Genomic DNA, 18466 nt, shown 5'->3' with positions numbered 1-18466 from the left:
GTTGCCAATAGGTGGCGCTATGACTATAACTGAATATGGGCATGTCAATCTGTTCAGGTTCAGAGTTTCATCAAACATGTGAAGTTTGGGGCAGATTGGACATTGTATGTGTGAGTTATAGCAACTTCATTTTTCATGGCGAATCATCGAAATTCGCCAGGCCACCACGGACACGCCCTTCAACGAAAACTCAAGATCTTCGCAATTTAACATCGCAAAGGACTTTAGATTAGGCATACCAAATTTGGTGTTGATTTGAAGAAATCTCTAGGAGAAGTTCATTAAAATACAACACATGGAAATTACCAAAATTACACAAAATTTGCTCATAATATTAAAAATAACCGACTTCCTGTTGGGTTTAGAATTTTGGTCCAAGAGTCTTTTTTGTAGGTATTGGTGTGTTACATATGTGTGCCAATTTTCGTGCATGTACGTGAAACATAGCTGGAAGGCTGTTGATGTTCTTAGTATAGGTGGCGCTGTCGAGCCATTTTGCCACACCATCTTCTGATTCCTATATCAGACGAAAATTTTCACCAGGTTTGACGCGTGTGCAAAGTTTCATGACTTTTTGAGCATGTTAAAGCCCTCAAAAATGAGATTCATTCGGGAGAAGAAGAAGAAGAAGAAGAAACAAAGCAGATACAAGAGGGTCCTCGCACCTCGGTGCTCGGGCCCTAATTAAAGCTGCAAGCAGCGATGAACGGGCCCTCGCACCCGGGCTCACCACCACCCGGTGCCCAAAGGAGGAACCGTGAACGTTGGGCCATATGCTTGTAAAATAGTAAAGATTTTTGCCACATTTCCTGCTGCCAACAGGTGGCGTTATGATTATAACTGAATATCGTCATGTAAATGTCTTTAGGCCAGGACTCTTACTAAACATGCAAAGTTTCAGGCAGATCAGACATCTCATGTTTAAGTTAGTATGAAATAAGTCATTCCTGTTGCCAGCAGGCGGCACTATACTTATAATTGACTATTGGCCTTTAGTTTTTAGTTGTGTTCAGTCCAGGACTCTTATAAAACATGTGAAGTTTGGGTCAGATTGGGAATTGTATGCATAAGTTACAACAACTTCCTGTTTCATAGTATTAATAGCATCCGTTAGCACATAGTAAGTGTTGTTAGAATGTTTGAAAATATTTCTAGCATAATTAGCACACAATGTCAAATTTTATTGTGTTGCAAATAGTGCATAAAATTGTTAAACATGACCCTTCCTGTTGCCAGCAGGTGGCGCTATGACTTTAACCGAATCTGGGCATGTTGATGTATTCAGGACAGGACCCTTGTCAAATGTGTGAAGTTTGGGGCAGATCGGACGTTGCTAGCCTGAGTTACAGCAACTTCCTTATTCACTACATTAGCAGCATGCGTTAGCACTTAGCTAAGTGTTTCTAGCATGCATTAATATGTATCTATTATGTTGCCAGCCTATTTAACACTTGTTTACACTTTTTAATATGTTCCTAGGAGTCTGTGACAGTGTTAACCATGCCACTTCCTGTTACCAGCAGGTGGCGCTATGACTATAACTGAATATGGGCATGCTGATGTGTTCAGTACGGGACTCTTGTCAAACGTGTGAAGTTTGGGGCAGATCGGACGTTGCTAGCTTGAGTTACAACAACTTCCTTATTTAATGTCATAGTTGCATGTTTTAACACTTAGCTAAGTGTTGCTAGCATGTTTTATTATGCTTCTAGCATGTTGCCAGCCTATTTAACACTTTTTGACACTTTTTAATTCATTCTTAGGAGTTCATAACAGTGTTAACCTTGTCACTTCCTGTTACCAGCAGGTGGCGCTATGACTATAACTGAATTTGGTCATTGGTGTTTGTTCAGAACAGAACACTTATCACACGTGTGAAGTTTGGGGAAGATTGGACATTGCTTGCTGAGTTACAGCAACTTCCTTTTTCACTACATTATTAGCATGCTTTAACACTTAGCTTATGTTGCTAGCCTGTATTAGTATGTATCTAGTATGTTGCCAGCCTATTTAACACTTTTTGACACTTTTAAATATGTTCCTAGGAGTCTGCAATAGTGTTAACCATGTCACTTCCTGTTACCAGCAGGTGGCGCTATGACTATAACTGAATTTGGTCATTGGTGTTTGTTCAGAACAGAACACCTATCACACGTGTGAAGTTTGGGGAAGATTGGACATTGCTTGCTGAGTTACAGCAAATTCCTTTTTCACTGCCTTAGTAGAATGCTTCAACACTAAGCTAAGTGTTGCTAGCTTGATTCATTATGTTTCCAGCATGTTGCCAGCCTATTTAACACTTTTTGAGACTTTTTAATTTGTTCCTAGGAGTCCATAACATTGTTAACCTTGTCACTTCCTGTTACCAGCAGGTGGCACTATGACTATTACTGAATTTGGTCATGGGTGTTTGTTCAGAGCAGAACACCTATCACACGTGTGCAGTTTGGGTAAGATCTGACATTGCTTGCCTGAGTTACAGCAACTTTCTTTTTCACTACATTATTAGCATGCTTTAACACTTAGCTAATGTTGTTAGCATGTATTAGTATGTATCTAGTATGTTGCCAGCCTATTTAACACTTGTTGACACTATTTAATATGTTCCTAGGAGTCTGTAATAGTGTTAACCATGTCACTTCCTGTTACCAGCAGGTGGCGCTATGACTATAACTGAATTTGGTCATGGTTCTTTGTTCAGGACAGAACACCTTTCACACGTGTGAAGTTTGGGGAAGATTGGACATTGCATGCCTGAGTTACAGCAACTTCCTGTTTCACGGCGACACATCAAACTTTGTCAGGCCGCCAGGGACACACCCCTTGACGAAAACTCAAAACCTTCACAATTTAACATCACAAAGGTCTTATGATGACCCTCACCAAATTTTAAGATAATCAGATTAAAACTGTAGGAGGAGTTCGTCAAAGTACGAGGCATGGAAATGGCAAAAACTGCACAAAAATCATACAGGAAATTCAAAATAACTTACTTCCTGTTGGGTTTTGGATTTTGTACCAATTGACTTTTTTGTAGGTAATGGTGTGTTACATGTGTGTACCGATTTTCATGAATGTACATGAAACACAGCTCGAGGCGCACTCCGTTGAAATTTAACAGGTGGCGCTATCGAGTCATTTTGCCACACCCACTTCTGAAACCTATATCAGATGTAAATTTTCGCCAGTCCTGATGCGTGTGCAAAGTTTAGTGAGTTTTGGAGCATGTTTAGGCCCTCAAAAATGCGACTCGTGACGGAGAAGAAGAAGAAGAAGAAGAAATATAGCTGCAAGCAGCGATGTCGGGCTCAAGCCATCAGTGCAACGCCACCCCGGTGGCATCGGGACAAAATATCAAAAATCCCCTGGCAATTTTTCATCCCCAATGTCTTGAGATCATGTTGACCGAGTTTGGTAGCAATCAAGTAAAAAACCTATGACAAGTATATTAAATTCCAGAGCATGCTTTTTTTAAACAGCTCTGAATAGCTGACTTCCTGTTGGGCGGAGCCTATGACATAGAGCGCGAAAGTTGTTCAGCTCAATGAGATCTATAAGTTTACTGAGTTTCATATAAATACATGCAAGCGTGTGTGAGCTATGGTTCAAGATTTCTGACGGTGTTCCAGGGGGCGCTGTAGTGCCCCTGTGCCACGCCCGGGTCCCAGTCTCTGTGGCGTCCTGATGGCCGCAGATTCCAATGTGTGCCAATTTTCAAGAGTTTTTGAGCATGTTAAGGCCCCCAAAAATGCCCGGAAGGTTTAAAAAAAAAAAAAAATAATAATAATAAGAAGAAGAAGAAGAATAATAATCCTTAGGGGAACAATAGGGCTCTTCGCCCCTTCAGGCTTGAGCCCTAAATATAGCTGCAAGCAGCGATGGCGGGCTCAAGCCGTCAGTGCAACGCCAACCCGGTGGCATCGGGACAACTGTGCCCAGCGGGCATAAGCATTTACAGTAACCCTCTGACAATCAAGTTTTATGGGATGCGGCAGTTAAAGGGTTAATCCGACCAATCTAGACTTTGAAATCACATACACAGAACAATATATATAACTTTAGTAACACTTTATTTTTATATTTATAAAAAATGTATAAGGTGTGCATTGTAGCTGACACCTATATGAACACATTACAATTGTTTTGTGACTGCAAGTCTTTCTTCTCAAATGCTATTGAGCTTCAAATTTGCATTTGAGGCCATGTGAAAAAGTAGCATAATTTACATATGACTTACAGTTTGTTGTAATAAATATCAAACTTTCAAATTAATTGTGCATTATAGCTGTCACCTAGATGGACAATTACTGTAAGTTATTCTCTTCAAATGCTACTGACGTTAGAAAAGTGTATAACAATATCACATGTAACTTTAGAGACCGACCCTAAATTTGAGACTCTCGAATGTCCAATGTCAAGCCAACTTTATGCCTGTTTTTGTTTTGTTTTTTACTTTCTTTATTTTTATTTTCTCTGTGCCGGATTGCTGATGTCCTATACCCAGGCATAGATGTCCATCCATCAATTACGAACATTCAGCCGCAAACATGAGGTGTGAGCGGTCGCGAGCGCGGATGGGAGAATGGCGCATGTTTTTTTTTTTTTTTTTTTTTTTTTTTTTGAGCAACTGGGATGGTGCCCTCTCTGGGAGTTGGTGCCCTACGAAGACTGCATACTCTGCATATAGGGAGCGGCGGTACTATCTGGAAGATATATTCCTCAAACCATCGTACAAGAGGAGGTGATGCTAATCCTTCAAGAATCGCTCAAAAGCTATTCAAGTGTGCAGTTTCCTTTTATTGCATCTTGAAATAAATATTTCTGAATTCTGAATCAAACTGGGTTGTGTTTATTTATTTATTTTATAAGACAACTGAGACTTTAATCTCCTTTGCAATATATGTGCTTTTAAACCAAGAACAATTTATTTATAGATGTATTACTGCTTAATAATGACTATTATTAAGGGAAAAGGCTTTATAATCATGAACTATTTACTAATGCTTAGCTAATGAGTGCAGTTATTATAAAGTGTTACCATTGCATATACTAATGTTAACAAATTAGACATTATTTTACAGTGTTACCAAATCCTTAAATAATGTATTAGTGTTTTGTAATGATTTTAATTAACTATAAGCATTTGTGAAATAGTTTTGCTTGCATTGCAGCTTTATCTGTCAGTTGAAGAGTTTTACTGTTACATCCATGAGATTAATAAATGTCATGTTACGTCACAGGTTGTCATAGGTCAGTATCAAATGAGTTTGAAATTATTATTTGCAGCACAAATAAGGATTCTTCGGATGTTTTTAAATCCCTAAAACTGTCAGAAAAGGATAAGGCCTAAGAGATTTCTTAACCTGTAATGAAAGGAAAAAAAACCACCATTAGCAACGACAAAAACAATAACAATTTAAAATACAGATTTTTTTTTCTGATTATTAAAGGGATGATTAGGTATCTCTCTCTCTCTCTCTCTCTCTCTCTCTCTCTCTTTCAGCCAGACAGCCCTTCCCTACAGTCCACACACACTGTCAGTCACCAAAAATTCACAGTCACCAACCCCATCACACTCCCTCTCCCCCTCCCTTTCCACATAAAGACAGAGTGGCCAGAGTGAGATCATGTCAGTTGAGAAGTCTGACAGTTTTTACATTTTCTTTTATCCATACAGTGTTGTAAAGTCGTGAAACTATGCATATTTCCTCAGAATGATTTGATCTCTGTATGAAAAAATGCTATGAAGTGTTTGGAAGCTGCAATTTAAACATACAAGACAATTAATGTTTCCCTTTTTACTGTCATTTCAAAAAATCACCACGACAAAACCGTTCAAGCTAACCAAAATCCGTTTGCAATTTAAGTTCCTCAATGTTTTTTCTTCATGTAGACAAAGTTTGGTGTGTATAGTGTACTTCCCCTGTGAGGAGTATGCATTAATTCACAACTGTAAAATCTCAAAAATACACATTCAAATCAAAATAGCCGACTTCCTGTTGATCGTAGCTTATGGCTGTGAATTAGAAAGTTGTCCGTCTTGATTAGAACAATTTATGTACCAAGTTTGGTGTCTGTAGCTAAAACTAACCCCCCCACTTTTGACAAAAGGTGGCGCTATATAGAGTGCCTCCTTCACGCCCTTTTAAAAGCTTTTGCCATTGTCTAGCTTTCATGTAAATATGAGCTTGTTATCTGCCTCAAACTCACCAGAAACAGAATATTCAAGTTTGACACGTTGCCATAGCAATACTATATTAGATATCAATATCCCCACAACAGATTTTCATCAGCCGTGTTTTGTCATTATTCTGATGAAGTTTGAAGCAAATAGAGTAAAAATAAGATGCTGAATTCAAAGCATTTGGAAAATGACACACTTCCTGCTGCCAGTTGGTGGCGCTATAATGTTGACTTTTAATAGTCACATATATACGATCTGTATCATACAACGAACAAACCAATTAAGTCTGATGAAACTCGGGAAATGTATTTGGATGTTATTAGGCATTTCCTGTTTCTCATTTTTTGCCCTAATTTCAATGCCTCGCCACGGGCTAACCGTTAGAGATATCAAAAATCCCCTCGCAATTTTTCATCCCCAATGTCTTGAGTTCATGTTCACCGAGTTTGGTGGCAATCAAGTAAAAAACCTATGACAAGTATATCAAATTCCAGAGCATGCTTTTTATAAACAGCCCTGGATAGCTGACTTCCTGTTGGGCGGAGCCTATGACATAGAGCGCGAAAGTTGTTCAGCTCAAAGAGATCTATAAGTGTACTGAGTTTCATATAAATATATATAAGTGTGTGTGAGCTATGGTTCAAGATTTCTGACTGTGTTCCAGGAGGCGCTGTAGAGCCCCTGTGCCACGCCCGGGTCCCAGTCTCTGTGGCATCCTGATGGCCGCAGATTCCAATGTGTGTGCCAATTTTCAAGAGTTTTTGAGCATGTTAAGGCCCCCAAAACCCCCCGGAAGTTTTAATTAAAAAATAATAATAATAAGAACTAGAAGGTACATTTCCTGAAGAAAATGTGAGTGGTGCTTGCAGTGGCAAAACTCGCCCCTCTGTTGCTAAGGTACTCTTGATAGTTGCTAAGGTGTTACTATGCGGTTGCCATAGGACACATTTGTTGATTGCTATGGCGGTTGCTAGGGTATTTGGGGTGGTTTCTAGGGTGTTGCAATGCGGTTGCTATTACTATTTTTTGTGGTTTTCAAGGACAGAAATATCACTTACAAAACATTTATTTTATTTTATTTTAATACAATAAATAATAAAACAAGATGTTACAAATAAAGTACAGCACAAGCAAATCATGCAATGACTGTGGCAACTTTAATATTTAAAAGAATACCTCAGCGAATTTATTGCTATCCATGTTCAAACTGATTGTATTTGATGAATATATGATTGACCTGAAGAATAAAAACTATACCATACACTTGAACAATTGAGCTACGTTTATTATTTTATTATTATGTATTATAAATATGACAAATACCCGCAGAGAGAGCCGACGGCCTGGTGATAATTCATTTTACAGCTCGATTCAACGTCGTTTAAAAATGTATTTAGTTTGAATATTTAGATCTGGGCAAAATCAGAGGGCCTTTTATTTTGAAATCGCGATGCATAGAGGTACGTTGTTGTATTCTCCTGTGTTTGCAACGTCTATGGTTTGCAAAGATGATTTACGTTACGAATCTAGTGAGGTAACCCACAAACACACACACACAGACCCCCACCCTTCCCAGATAAACATTGAGCAGCCCCACACAGTACAGTATATGCAAGTTTGTGGACCGAGCTGCAGAGATGGAGACGCGCTCTTCGCTTGTAAATTATAACAGTGCAATACAAAGGGAGTCAAAATTTGCGTGCGTTCCCAAATGAAACCCAACAAACAGCACATGCAATAAAAGGTTTTACCACAAACTCAACTTCATTCCAATATCGCGAGACTGCTTCTCACCTGTAGGAGTAATATCGCGAGATCTCGTGAGCTCCCGAAAGTCAGGTGAAATGGCTATTTAACATGCGCTGCATTGTTCATTTTGCGTGAAAATGTTTTTATCCAAACCAAAAATGAACAGTAATTTCATACATTCCTTTTAAAAATTCAAGTATTTTTCAAGGACCTTTAATGTGGCTGTTTTCAGGGTTTTTAAATGTCAAAAACTCAATATTTTATAAAGTACTAAATTTAAATACTATTTGCCTGAATCAAAAAGACCAACTTTTACCTAAACTGCTTATATTTTCAGTGAATTGTAAAGCTTTGCCACACCGTAACATACGGTCATATATATCTGCTTCATTACCGATTTTCATTTACCATAAAGTTTTAACACATTTTTTAGATAAAGTAGTATTGATTGCCAGCCACAGCTTTGTGAAGTGGGCTGAGAGTTGGTCACCTGGGGGTCAAACCTGCAGTGGATCTTCTGAGCTTCATGACGGAGGACCTTTCTGTACTCCAGACACTTACCAACACCACAGTGGTGGACTGTTTATTTACAATAAACAGGTGGGATGGGATTCATTTGCCAGACCAGAGAAATTAATAAAAATAAAACATTAAAAACTTGTGTAAGTGCTGTTAATTTACTGTCATGGCAACCAAGTTTTATCAACAGTATTCAAATATTTAGGCTGACATTTTAAGTCTTTCTAATGATACTCATCCAGATCAAGTAAGAGTGTGATCTTAGCAGGTTTGGAGGTAAAACAAAGTTTGCTTATTGGATTATGATAAAAAATAACAAATATTTACACACAAAGTCTTCATGCATAGAAGAATACAAACCTTATTTAAAAGTTTAACCATCTTATTGTACCATCTGTGAATATACCATTCAATAAAGCAAACATGCAGGATTAGCCAATTCACCTAAAATGTTTAAGAATCTATCCCCGAGACCAGCCACAGCTAGATCCTGTAGCTTTTAATTCACTACTATTAAATATTCTTTGTCAAATAAAAATTTCTGGACACCATAAGGTTATTAAACATTTTTGCAATCCTTAGTCCTGACATGAAATATTTAAGTGAAAAATAAAAAAATGTTAACAGTGAAAATATGCAGAGACATATTGTGGCCTTGATAAAAAAAAAAAAAAAAAAAAAAAAAAAAGTATAAAATAGTTTCTGGAAACAGCGTACCTAGAGTAAGCAAGTTTTGGGTCAATCTACTGAGAGTATATGTGACTGTAAGTTAACCTTGCTTTCTGGAAAACCCCCTGGACCTTCTGTGAAGTTCAGAAGAACACATTAAATGTGCCATTGAAGAAGATACAATAAAGACAAAAACACTTGATGTGCCAATTCAACCAAAATGTTTATTAAAAGTATTAGAAAACACCTGTTGTGCCAAATCCCACCCTATAATGTTGCACTAGCTCACATATAAATATTATTTTAACTTCATATTAAAATTATCGAATTATGAAAATAAAAAAAATATCTTACTGTTGCAATAATAAAAAATTTAAAATCAAGTTTCTATTTTGGCAGAATAGTGGTGAAAGTGTTTGAATTATTGTATTAATAAAGTGAACCTTGTGCATGTTGCATTTAAAGCCATTGTAAAATACTCACATTACTGTCCATGATTGCGTCTATTACTGCACAAGTGTTTATAAAGGGCATAAGGCCATACATAAGCCCTGTGATTTCAGAAAACAGCAACACCCCTTAGCAGTTCTGAAAGCAGGGCTTACTGCTTTACCGTAAGTGACTAAGCCATAACATGATTTCATTTTTAGTCATTTAAATTTCTATGATTTAATTAATAAAAAATTCATCGAGTCGCAAACTGTTGTTTTGAAAACCCTGGTCGGCAGGGACGCGAGAGGGACACAGGATTTGACACAACACCCCCAGTGAGCAAGCCAGTGGCGACGGTGGCAAGGAAAAAACTCTTAAGGAGATAAAAAACCTTGAGAGGAACCAGACTCATCAGGGGGAACCCATCCTCCTCAGGCATGGCGTACACATTATAAAAACATTATTATTCAAACTAATATATGAAATAGTAAACTGAGACCAATTATTTAATATAATAAGATAATTTAAAAATATATATTAATATTAATTAATTGATCATCTAATGATTCAGTGCAATTGGGTATTGAAGCATCTTCCGCCATCTAGCCGCTGGATCTGTCATGGCAAACAGGCTGGACACCCTGAGGTAGAGGAGGTAAAACAGATATGATCATGTTAGTGAATTGAATAAAAAAATTTCATTCTGCAAGACTTACAGAGCATAAACTTTCAGGTCAGATGTATGTCTTGCAAGAGACATTTCTGCTCTCTCACTTCTGAGGACCATCATACACTTTAAAATCTAAGCATTCACATCAAAGCACATGCCTCTGAACAAACACACTGTATGATAAAGTGCACTGAAACACTAGACCTTTCCAGTATTATTGACAAACTTTACCTCAGTGCTTAAATGTTCTTCTTCCGTTGCTTCTTTGGTCTTCAGCATTGTCTTCAACTCCAAACACATCTGGTCCCGTCCTCTGGCAATGAACTTAATAAATGAATAACAGGATCACTGCACACACACTTACTAATAAACTAAAAAATAATAATAAACATAATTAAGTAAACTAAAACTTACTGAAAGAAATTAGCCCATAAGCTGGTATCCAGCTCATCATCATCAGTGGTGAAGCACACTTGATCTTCTCAGACATTCTGACTCGCCGGTTCCTGAAAAACATCAAAATCAAAATTAGATTACAATATTCCTTTAAAATGTGGTTATCACATGCAGTAGCACAGTGACTGAAGTGACATCTTTTAACACTTACCTTTAGATGGTATATTGCACACTCATATCCAGTGTTGCACAGGACTGCTATGGTCTCCAAAATCTTCCTGCAACTTTACAGAAGAGCACATATCAATATTAGAATAGCAGAGGACTGCAAATAATATATCCAGTACACATCGTACAGATTGAACACAACATTTGAAACAAATGTTACGTTAGGGTAAAAATCAAATACATCACAACAGTGTCTTAATACTTCTCACTTAACCTTACTGTCTTTTAATGACTTACTGCTGCTGTTGCTCTCACTGTCTGTGTCTTCCCTGGAGTTATTACACTAACCCTGACTGCGTCCTGTATTCTGCTGCCTTCACTTCCTGTCCTGTCTGGAGCTGCCACACTACTCCTTCGTCCTTCCTGCTGCTGTAGTCTAGGTAACTCAGGGACACAACACCTTCATATTACCACGAACAACACAATATAACCGCAACGTCACTGCCGTCGATAAAGGAGGTTAAATGGAACCTCAGTTCAGTATGGCTTAAGGCCAAGACACCACTCATACAGAAGCCACTGGGGAACTAAGGCTGGTGTTGCCCCACTGTTGTCGTTAATGCTGATTCAGTGGCCCCAGTGACCTGGTATAGCGGGCAATTCACCTATGGAAAAAAACGCAATACACAGTACACAGGATTGTGGTAACTGTGGTAGGTCTCTAACACGCCCGATTGATGACAGAAGTCCGGATTTGAAATGTAGATGTGGTCAAGTAGTGTGTGCTTTTCCGTCGTCGCTGATGTAATCAGTTGCGTGTATCCTCGAGATTGAAACAACTCCAGAATAGGTTTTTTTCCAGGGTGTAGGAGGTCCTCGTTGAAATCTCCACAGATGATGACGAGATCGTTGTGTGTGAGGTCCAGGTAATCCAGCATACTGTTCAGGTTGGTCAAGAAATCTCCAACACTGTACTGTGGTGGCCTATACACAGCTACGACTGCTGCTTTTATTGGGGAATCCAACTTGATCACAGCAAACTCCAGATCAGTCACATTTTGTATATATTGCCTGGGCTGAGTTGGAATGTGCTCCTTGCAATATATTGCGACTCCACCTCCATTTTTCCTTCCAAGTTCTTGATGTGTGGAGTAGGAGACATGCCTGTTGCGTGTGAACAAGTTGTATCCTTCCAATTGGAGATCTGAAGTAGACGATCCAGTCAGGTGTGTTTCTGTTAAACACAGAACATCGGCGAGTTGTAGCTCATGATGGCATCTGATATCCTCCATGTGAGATGCCAGTCCTTCCGTGTTGTGATGGATGATGGTGAGTGTCTGTTCCTGCCTATTTTCCCTCACATGCTGCAAAAGTGGCATGATTTCTTCAACTCTTGCTCTTCTCATGCTTTGCAAAGAGGTTGTGATTTCAGGATCAGCATATATCTTCTTGTCGTCGAAATCCGTAATGTGTAATCCTTGTAGAGATGTCGTTCTGCTGAGGGCAACGTAGGCCATTCCCGGCTCAAAAATCTTCTTCAATGACACTACTGCAGAGTGCATTGTCATGCCTTGTACTTTGTGGGCTGTGCAGGCGTAAGCTAGCTTAATGGGAAACTGTCGACGAACGGCTCCTTTCCTCAGACTTTCTTCAGATCTCTCAATGTAAACCAAGACGTCTTCTTCACCTCGTACCTTTTTACGGTGTTTCTGACCGGCGTTCGGATTGTCAAGTTGAAGTCCTAACATTTGTACGGTGTCAATTCCATCTTTTGCTTTGGTGACGATGTTTGCAATCGTGCCAAAACATCCATTGACAATTCCATCTTCTACATCCAGGTTCCTGGTTACCATCACACGAACTCCCACTGCAACTTGCATTGTGTCCAGCAAGTCGTCCTTTTTTCCAGTGACAGGTTTGTTTAATCGCTTCATCCTTCCTGTTCTTGGGTCTTTCCTGTAGTCTTCGGCATCAATTGTTATGATGTCAGCGAAGAGGGCCTGTACAATCTCGGTATTGTACTTGTCAACCTCTTTGTTAGTGGCGAATATGTGTAGAGCATCACGTGGACAGTCTTCTGGCTTCTTCACAGCCTGGAATAACAAAGCTCGATCATCTTCCCTGAGAGCTTCGGTCTTCTGCCTCACTCGTAGTCGGTTCAACAGTTGAGCGAAAGCGAGGTCTTCCTTCTGCCGCATGATCTCTGTGAGTGTGATGATTTGAAAATGGTCCTTCCAGAAGTCCAGCATATCCTCTTCATACACACAGAGCGGTTTGGCTTTACCAAGCGGTGGCAGTTGATAATAATCCCCTACGACGAGGCAAGATATTCCTCCAAAAGGTTTCTTGCTGCCTTTGATCTGCTGAAATCTCCAGTTTACGTATGTGAACAGATCCTTTGAAACCATCGATATTTCGTCGATGATAATAATCTCCACGTCGCGTAATCCTGCTCTCACTTCATCAAGGGCGTTCCCAAGTCCTTGATAAGGTGGCTTCAGACTCCTTGGCAGTTTTAAAAGGGAATGCAGTGTTTTTCCAGAGATGTTGAATGCTGCAGTTCCAGTAAACGCAGACAACAACACCGTGGGCACGGAGAGATCCCCTTCTTCCCGGAGTCGAGGGAGTTGTCGCAGAATCTTAGTTGCTTCCGCGTGTATGCACTTGATGACGTGCGATTTCCCACAACCTGCACCGCCTGACAAAAAGTAAAAAAACTGCTCTGGATTGTGACCCCACACACGCTTCTGACACCACTGGCGGACAGTGTAAAAAATTGCTGCCTGCGTCTCATTTAGACTCCTAAACATCTTCCTCAGATATTCATTGGTCATCTGTGGTGCCTCAATCTGTGGTACGACGCCGTCTCCATCTTCACGACGAATCTGGTATTCTGGAACATCATCCTGTTCATTTTCTTCTGGGTGGACGTCTTGTTGTTCTGCAATACACTCCATCCGATCAACGTCGATTTCAGGGGCGAAAGCACACCAAGCATTCTCAGATGGTCCTTCCCGCTGCAGCTGTTCATATGCTTCGTCCACTTTTTTGCCGTGCTTTTCAAACTTCTTCTGTTGTGCTTTAACTAAGCCACGGACAGGGAATCGGAAATTGGGGTGTGACGGGAGTTCTACAAGTCCCCTTTTGTAAAACTCCTGATACGTTGGAAACCCTTGAGGTTTCAGCTGTTCGTTGACACGATGTGGCACGTAAAGTTTTACCATTGTTCCGCAAAACTTCTCCGGTTGCTTCTCCTCCGAAAAGCGAGCATACCTGACAATTGCAGCCTTACCAACAGTTCTCTTCTGAATAAATCCCATATCGTTGAGGAGTGGGAGGACATTCTTTCCTTTAGTTTGCCGACCATACACAACACGGTAATTAGACACAAAGTCTGCAAGGCACATCTTTTCAAACTCCAGTGTTCGAGGCCTTGCTCTGTATTTCTCTATAATACCTGACATCCAGACATCCTCTGAATCAGGATCTTTGCTGTGTAGGACACTACGGGGCAAACTCATCCTCAGGGCATCATCATCCGTCGGTATAAACACAACATTTCGTGAACACTTCTTCAATGGTAAGCTGCATGTCCGTGCCACAGACTCCTGAGCACTCACTTGCCTGTGTTTGGAGTAGGCCTGCATTATCTGCTTCATTTCGTCCTCTTCGTTTACGTTGGTTTCCCGAACACCCTTGATCACGGTCTTCAGGTAATCATTCATTTCGTGTTCTGGCTTGGAAATGTAGGACAACATATACATGATGCAGCTGAAAGAGTCAAGAACGAACTGTATGTCCATGTTAGCGTTCCATGCCCTCAGCAAATCTGGGTTGTAGCCATTCACCCAAGCCTCCTTTGGATCACGCTTCAGCAAAATCACATTTGAAGTGGACAGTGCCTCAGCGTATTTACAGTAATCATCCATGGACAGATTACATTTGGTCAGCAAGTCTGACAGGTTGTCAAAGGAGGCCTGGGGATCGTTTAACAAGTCCCACACTGGCTTGAGTTTATTCCTGGCTTCTTTCATTGCTTTTCGAGCAGCGTCCTGTCTTCTCTTCTTTCTCTCTTGTTGGTGTTGGTCTTCGTTTTCATCTTCCTGAGGACGTTGTGGAGCGTCCTGTCTCCTCTTCTTTCTCTCTTGGTGGTGTTGCTCTTCGTTTTCATCTTCCTCGGGACGTTGTGGTCGTGGACGGGTGATGGTGGTGCTTGACATGGGAAGTTTAGGGAACCCATATCTACACAACACATTTCCTTTCTTGCAAGATTTGGAGTGCTTCCTGCTGTGAAGCTGAACTTCGGTGACAATTTGATGAAGCTCGGGATCGGTGGTAGGGTCCGGCAACTGGCAGGTTATGTAACGGTCAATAAAGTCACACACTACTTGGTCGGACTGATTTTCGAATTCGGGTGCCCCCTTTACCCAGGCCAGCAGATGAATGTGTGGGCTTCCTCTAGCTTGAAACTCCACACGATAAAAGTAATCCTCGACTTCGCCGATGGGTTGAGCAGGTGACAAAAGCAGATGATTCATTAATGCATCCACTCGTTTTTCAAACATCCGCATGACGGTGACGGGGTTACTTCGGAGGATTTCACATTTCGTTGTCCAGTCAAGCTCTGAAAAGTCGACCTCTTCACCTTGCTGAGCCTTGATTGCCGTTATCACTTCTGGCCATCGCATTTCGGCTGCACTGAATGTGCAAAAAAAAGTAGGATTCCCTAACTGCCTGATCATGGCCTGTAGATCTCTCAACGTTTTCTCCCAATAAGATGGAGTGCCTCTCAGGGGTTGCATAAACCTTGTTGCGTCACGGCTGTGGACCAATCTTTCGACCTCAAGATCATCCTGAAGAAGCTTGTTGGAGATTCTACGTCCATCTTTTGTAACGGGTTTGCCCTTTCGCAACTGGATAGACATGCTGTTTCTAGCCATGTGCGTTTCAGTGACAAACTGCGCAAAGAAGAGATAACTCTGGTCTTTGGCAAAACGAGTATCCACGCAGAACAGTCTAGCATTGAAATACATGCTTGGTGATAATGCAACTTGTCGTGCCTCATCAATTGTGTTCTGTCCAGTGGGAAACTGTACGGGGAAGGCCATGGCTTCCAATTTGGGAACCTTGAAAAATCCGACTGGCTTTTTCCCTTGAGCAGGCGCAATGCTGAAGATTCCCTCACCGTACGACAGTAAGTCCTGTCCAATGTCGAGTGGCTGCATGCATGTGTCCAGAGTGAGGCCAGGCCTGAGCTCATCCTTTTCTTCTGTGCTGACATGCTGCTCATCCTGTTCAGAGACAACGACTTCCTGTTTCTCCTCTGTGTCATGCAGCTCATCAGGGAGAAATTCAAATGTGGCAGCATCACTTATAAAGATGTCCCTATATTCTGAATGCATCGCTTTCAGTTTTGTTAATGCTGCTAGCACATTGTGCATATTCACAGTATGGAAGTGTTGGTATCCTCTGAACTTGATGTGTCTTTTCAGCTTCACCTGTAGGAGCTGGGACTCACTGTTAGGCCTTGGGAGACAGTTAACTGTTTTCTCCACCTCAGAGGGCACACACACAACAGCACCATAAACTGATCGTTGCTGTCCTTTTGGCAATGCAACTATTTTTGCAAAAGGAACAATTTTGGCGATAAGCTGTCGTTCAAGAACATTCAGCTCAAGCAGTTCTGCAGGGATGGGGTGGCAATTCAAGTCTGTTTGCCGCTGCAATAGAAGGCATGGATCCTCTCTTCAGATGGCTGTCACAGGTGTGGCAGATCCACTCCTGTCTTCGCTCATCTGGAACTGCACAAGGAACTGAGCAGGCACTGTCACAAGCATGAACATATTTCCCGGTTAAGCAAAAGGCTGTAATATGAACATTTTTGATGTATCGTGTTCTATTACACATCTTTACTTGATTTGGAAAAAGCGCCCTGTGACAGACTGTGCAGATGTAAGTTGGACCATGCAGAATTTGTTGCCGAAATGCAGATATGGCCTTTTGCATCAAGCTGTTGGACACAGGCTGGTTTCTCGCATCAGAATTGGGCGTATCCTGGCTGAAACTAATGTATGGCCTGTATTTTCTCTTGATCCTTAATGCACACCTCAACTTGTGAAGAATGTGGAATCCAGGATTTGTAAGACACTTCTGTTTCTTCTGGAGAGTACAACGTAGGATGTGATGTGACCTAAACTCTGAATCACTTGCATATCTTCTGGCCATGTAGTCCTTCATTTTCTTCTGAAAACAATCATCAGTGTGGTACCTCCTGACCATGTAGTCCTTCATTTTCTCTGAAAACAATCATCAGTGTGGTACCTCCTGACCATGTAGTCCTTCTTCTTCTTCTGGAGAAGATAATCGGTCTTGTACCTCCTGAACATGTAGTCCTTCATCTTCTTCTGGAAAAGATCATCAGTGCGGTACCTCCTGACCATGTCGTCCTTCTTCTTCTTCTGGAGAAGATAATCGGTCTTGTACCTCCTGAACATGTAGTCCTTCATCTTTTTCTGGAAAAGATCATCAGTGCGGTACCTCCTGACCATGTAGTCCCTCTTCTTCTTCTGGAAAAGAGCATCAGTGTGGTACTTCCTGTCCATGTAGTCCTTCATCTTCCTTTGGAAAAGATAATCGGTCTTGTACCTCCTCACCATGTAGTCCCTCTTTTTTTTCTGGAAGAGAACATCAGTTTTGTACCTCTTGGCCATATACTCTAGCTTTTTGAATCTGGCAAAAGGATCTTGGTCGTACTTCTTTTGGCACTCTCCATTTTCTTCTTCTGAAAATGCAAATTGGTGGCATATTTTACTCTCTCGTATCTTTTTTTGTCCCCGGTCTTCAAAATGTGGAGCGGTCTTCCCAAGTCTTGCTTCTTTCTTTTTATACGCAATTTTACGCAGTTCTTTTCTTCTACGCTGCTTGTTTGTTTTTAAACCTTTATGACACTTTGGTTTTTGTCATCTGTCAGAACAACATTTTCAGGAATTCTGACGTCAGCAGTTGTTTGTGTTTCTGGCACAGATGAAGTTACTTGTGATGTAGAAACACATGCTGATGATGAGCATGGTTCCTCAGACTGTTGCTCCATTTCAAATGAAACAGCCATGAATTCATAGCAAGCTTGAGGACCACGATTCCAAAAAAAGCTCAAATAATCTGTTGATCATGTCATGAAGGTTGGTGAAAGTTAGCATAACTGCTGTTCCGTCACCAGTAGGAATGTGGCAAACCTTCAGCAGTTCTGGAATGGGAATCAAAAATCCATATCTTCCAGATCTGTCTCTGAACACAGCAAAGCACTCTGGAGAAACAATAAGCAGTGCATGGCTGACATCTGTTGAGAGACACTGAAGTCTTTCATCAAGAGGAATCCACCACGCGTCCATTTCCTGAGTTCCTCTGTCTCTCAGATACCCCATCACAACTTCTGACTTTTGGACGCTGTAGTTGTGGTTAGAAGTTGAGATGCTCACAGGTACTTCAGCCATGCTTAGAAGATCCTGTCGGAATCTTCCTTCAGCAATAAGCTGCATTTTAATGCCCACATACAAAGCATCCCCTTCCTCTAGCACCCTGTCAAGATCAGGCTGTTCGAATGAAGTTCCCTCACTGTGGTACGCAAGGAATGTCAGAGCTACACATGTGCACTGATGTTTCGTGAGAAAAACATCATACCT

The 18466-nt window shown here is 40.9% G+C and overlaps 1 protein-coding gene across 3 annotated transcripts; it reads right to left on the bottom strand.

Annotated features, from left to right (window-relative positions):
• Positions 1 to 9325: 9325 nt before the first annotated feature.
• On the bottom strand, positions 9326 to 16431 carry LOC113061875 (uncharacterized). 3 transcript variants are annotated; one of them, XM_026231357.1, is made up of 5 exons: positions 11085 to 16431; positions 10831 to 10903; positions 10638 to 10729; positions 10455 to 10547; positions 9326 to 10194 (listed from the first exon to the last, which is right to left on the bottom strand). In XM_026231357.1, the coding sequence occupies exon 1, from the start codon at positions 16226 to 16228 to the stop codon at positions 11453 to 11455; it is 4776 nt and encodes a 1591-aa protein (XP_026087142.1). In that variant the 5' UTR covers positions 16229 to 16431; the 3' UTR covers positions 9326 to 10194; positions 10455 to 10547; positions 10638 to 10729; positions 10831 to 10903; positions 11085 to 11452. The 3 variants fall into 3 exon arrangements, with proteins under 3 accessions (XP_026087142.1, XP_026087144.1, XP_026087143.1); XM_026231359.1 differs by having other exon boundaries at positions 10455 to 10536; XM_026231358.1 differs by having other exon boundaries at positions 11136 to 16431.
• Between the last annotated feature and the right edge of the window lie 2035 nt (positions 16432 to 18466).

Source organism: Carassius auratus, chromosome 43 (genome assembly GCF_003368295.1).
Source record: "Carassius auratus strain Wakin chromosome 43, ASM336829v1, whole genome shotgun sequence".
In the NCBI taxonomy this organism is placed as follows: domain Eukaryota; kingdom Metazoa; phylum Chordata; class Actinopteri; order Cypriniformes; family Cyprinidae; genus Carassius; species Carassius auratus.
The sequence above is the reverse complement of the archived record's forward strand: the minus strand, read 5'-3'. Positions and strand labels throughout refer to the sequence as shown.

Excerpts from the sequence above, each read along its gene's own strand:
- LOC113061875 (XM_026231357.1), bottom strand. The coding sequence starts at position 16,228 with ATGCACAATGTGCTAGCAGCATTAACAAAACTGAAAGCGATGCATTCA.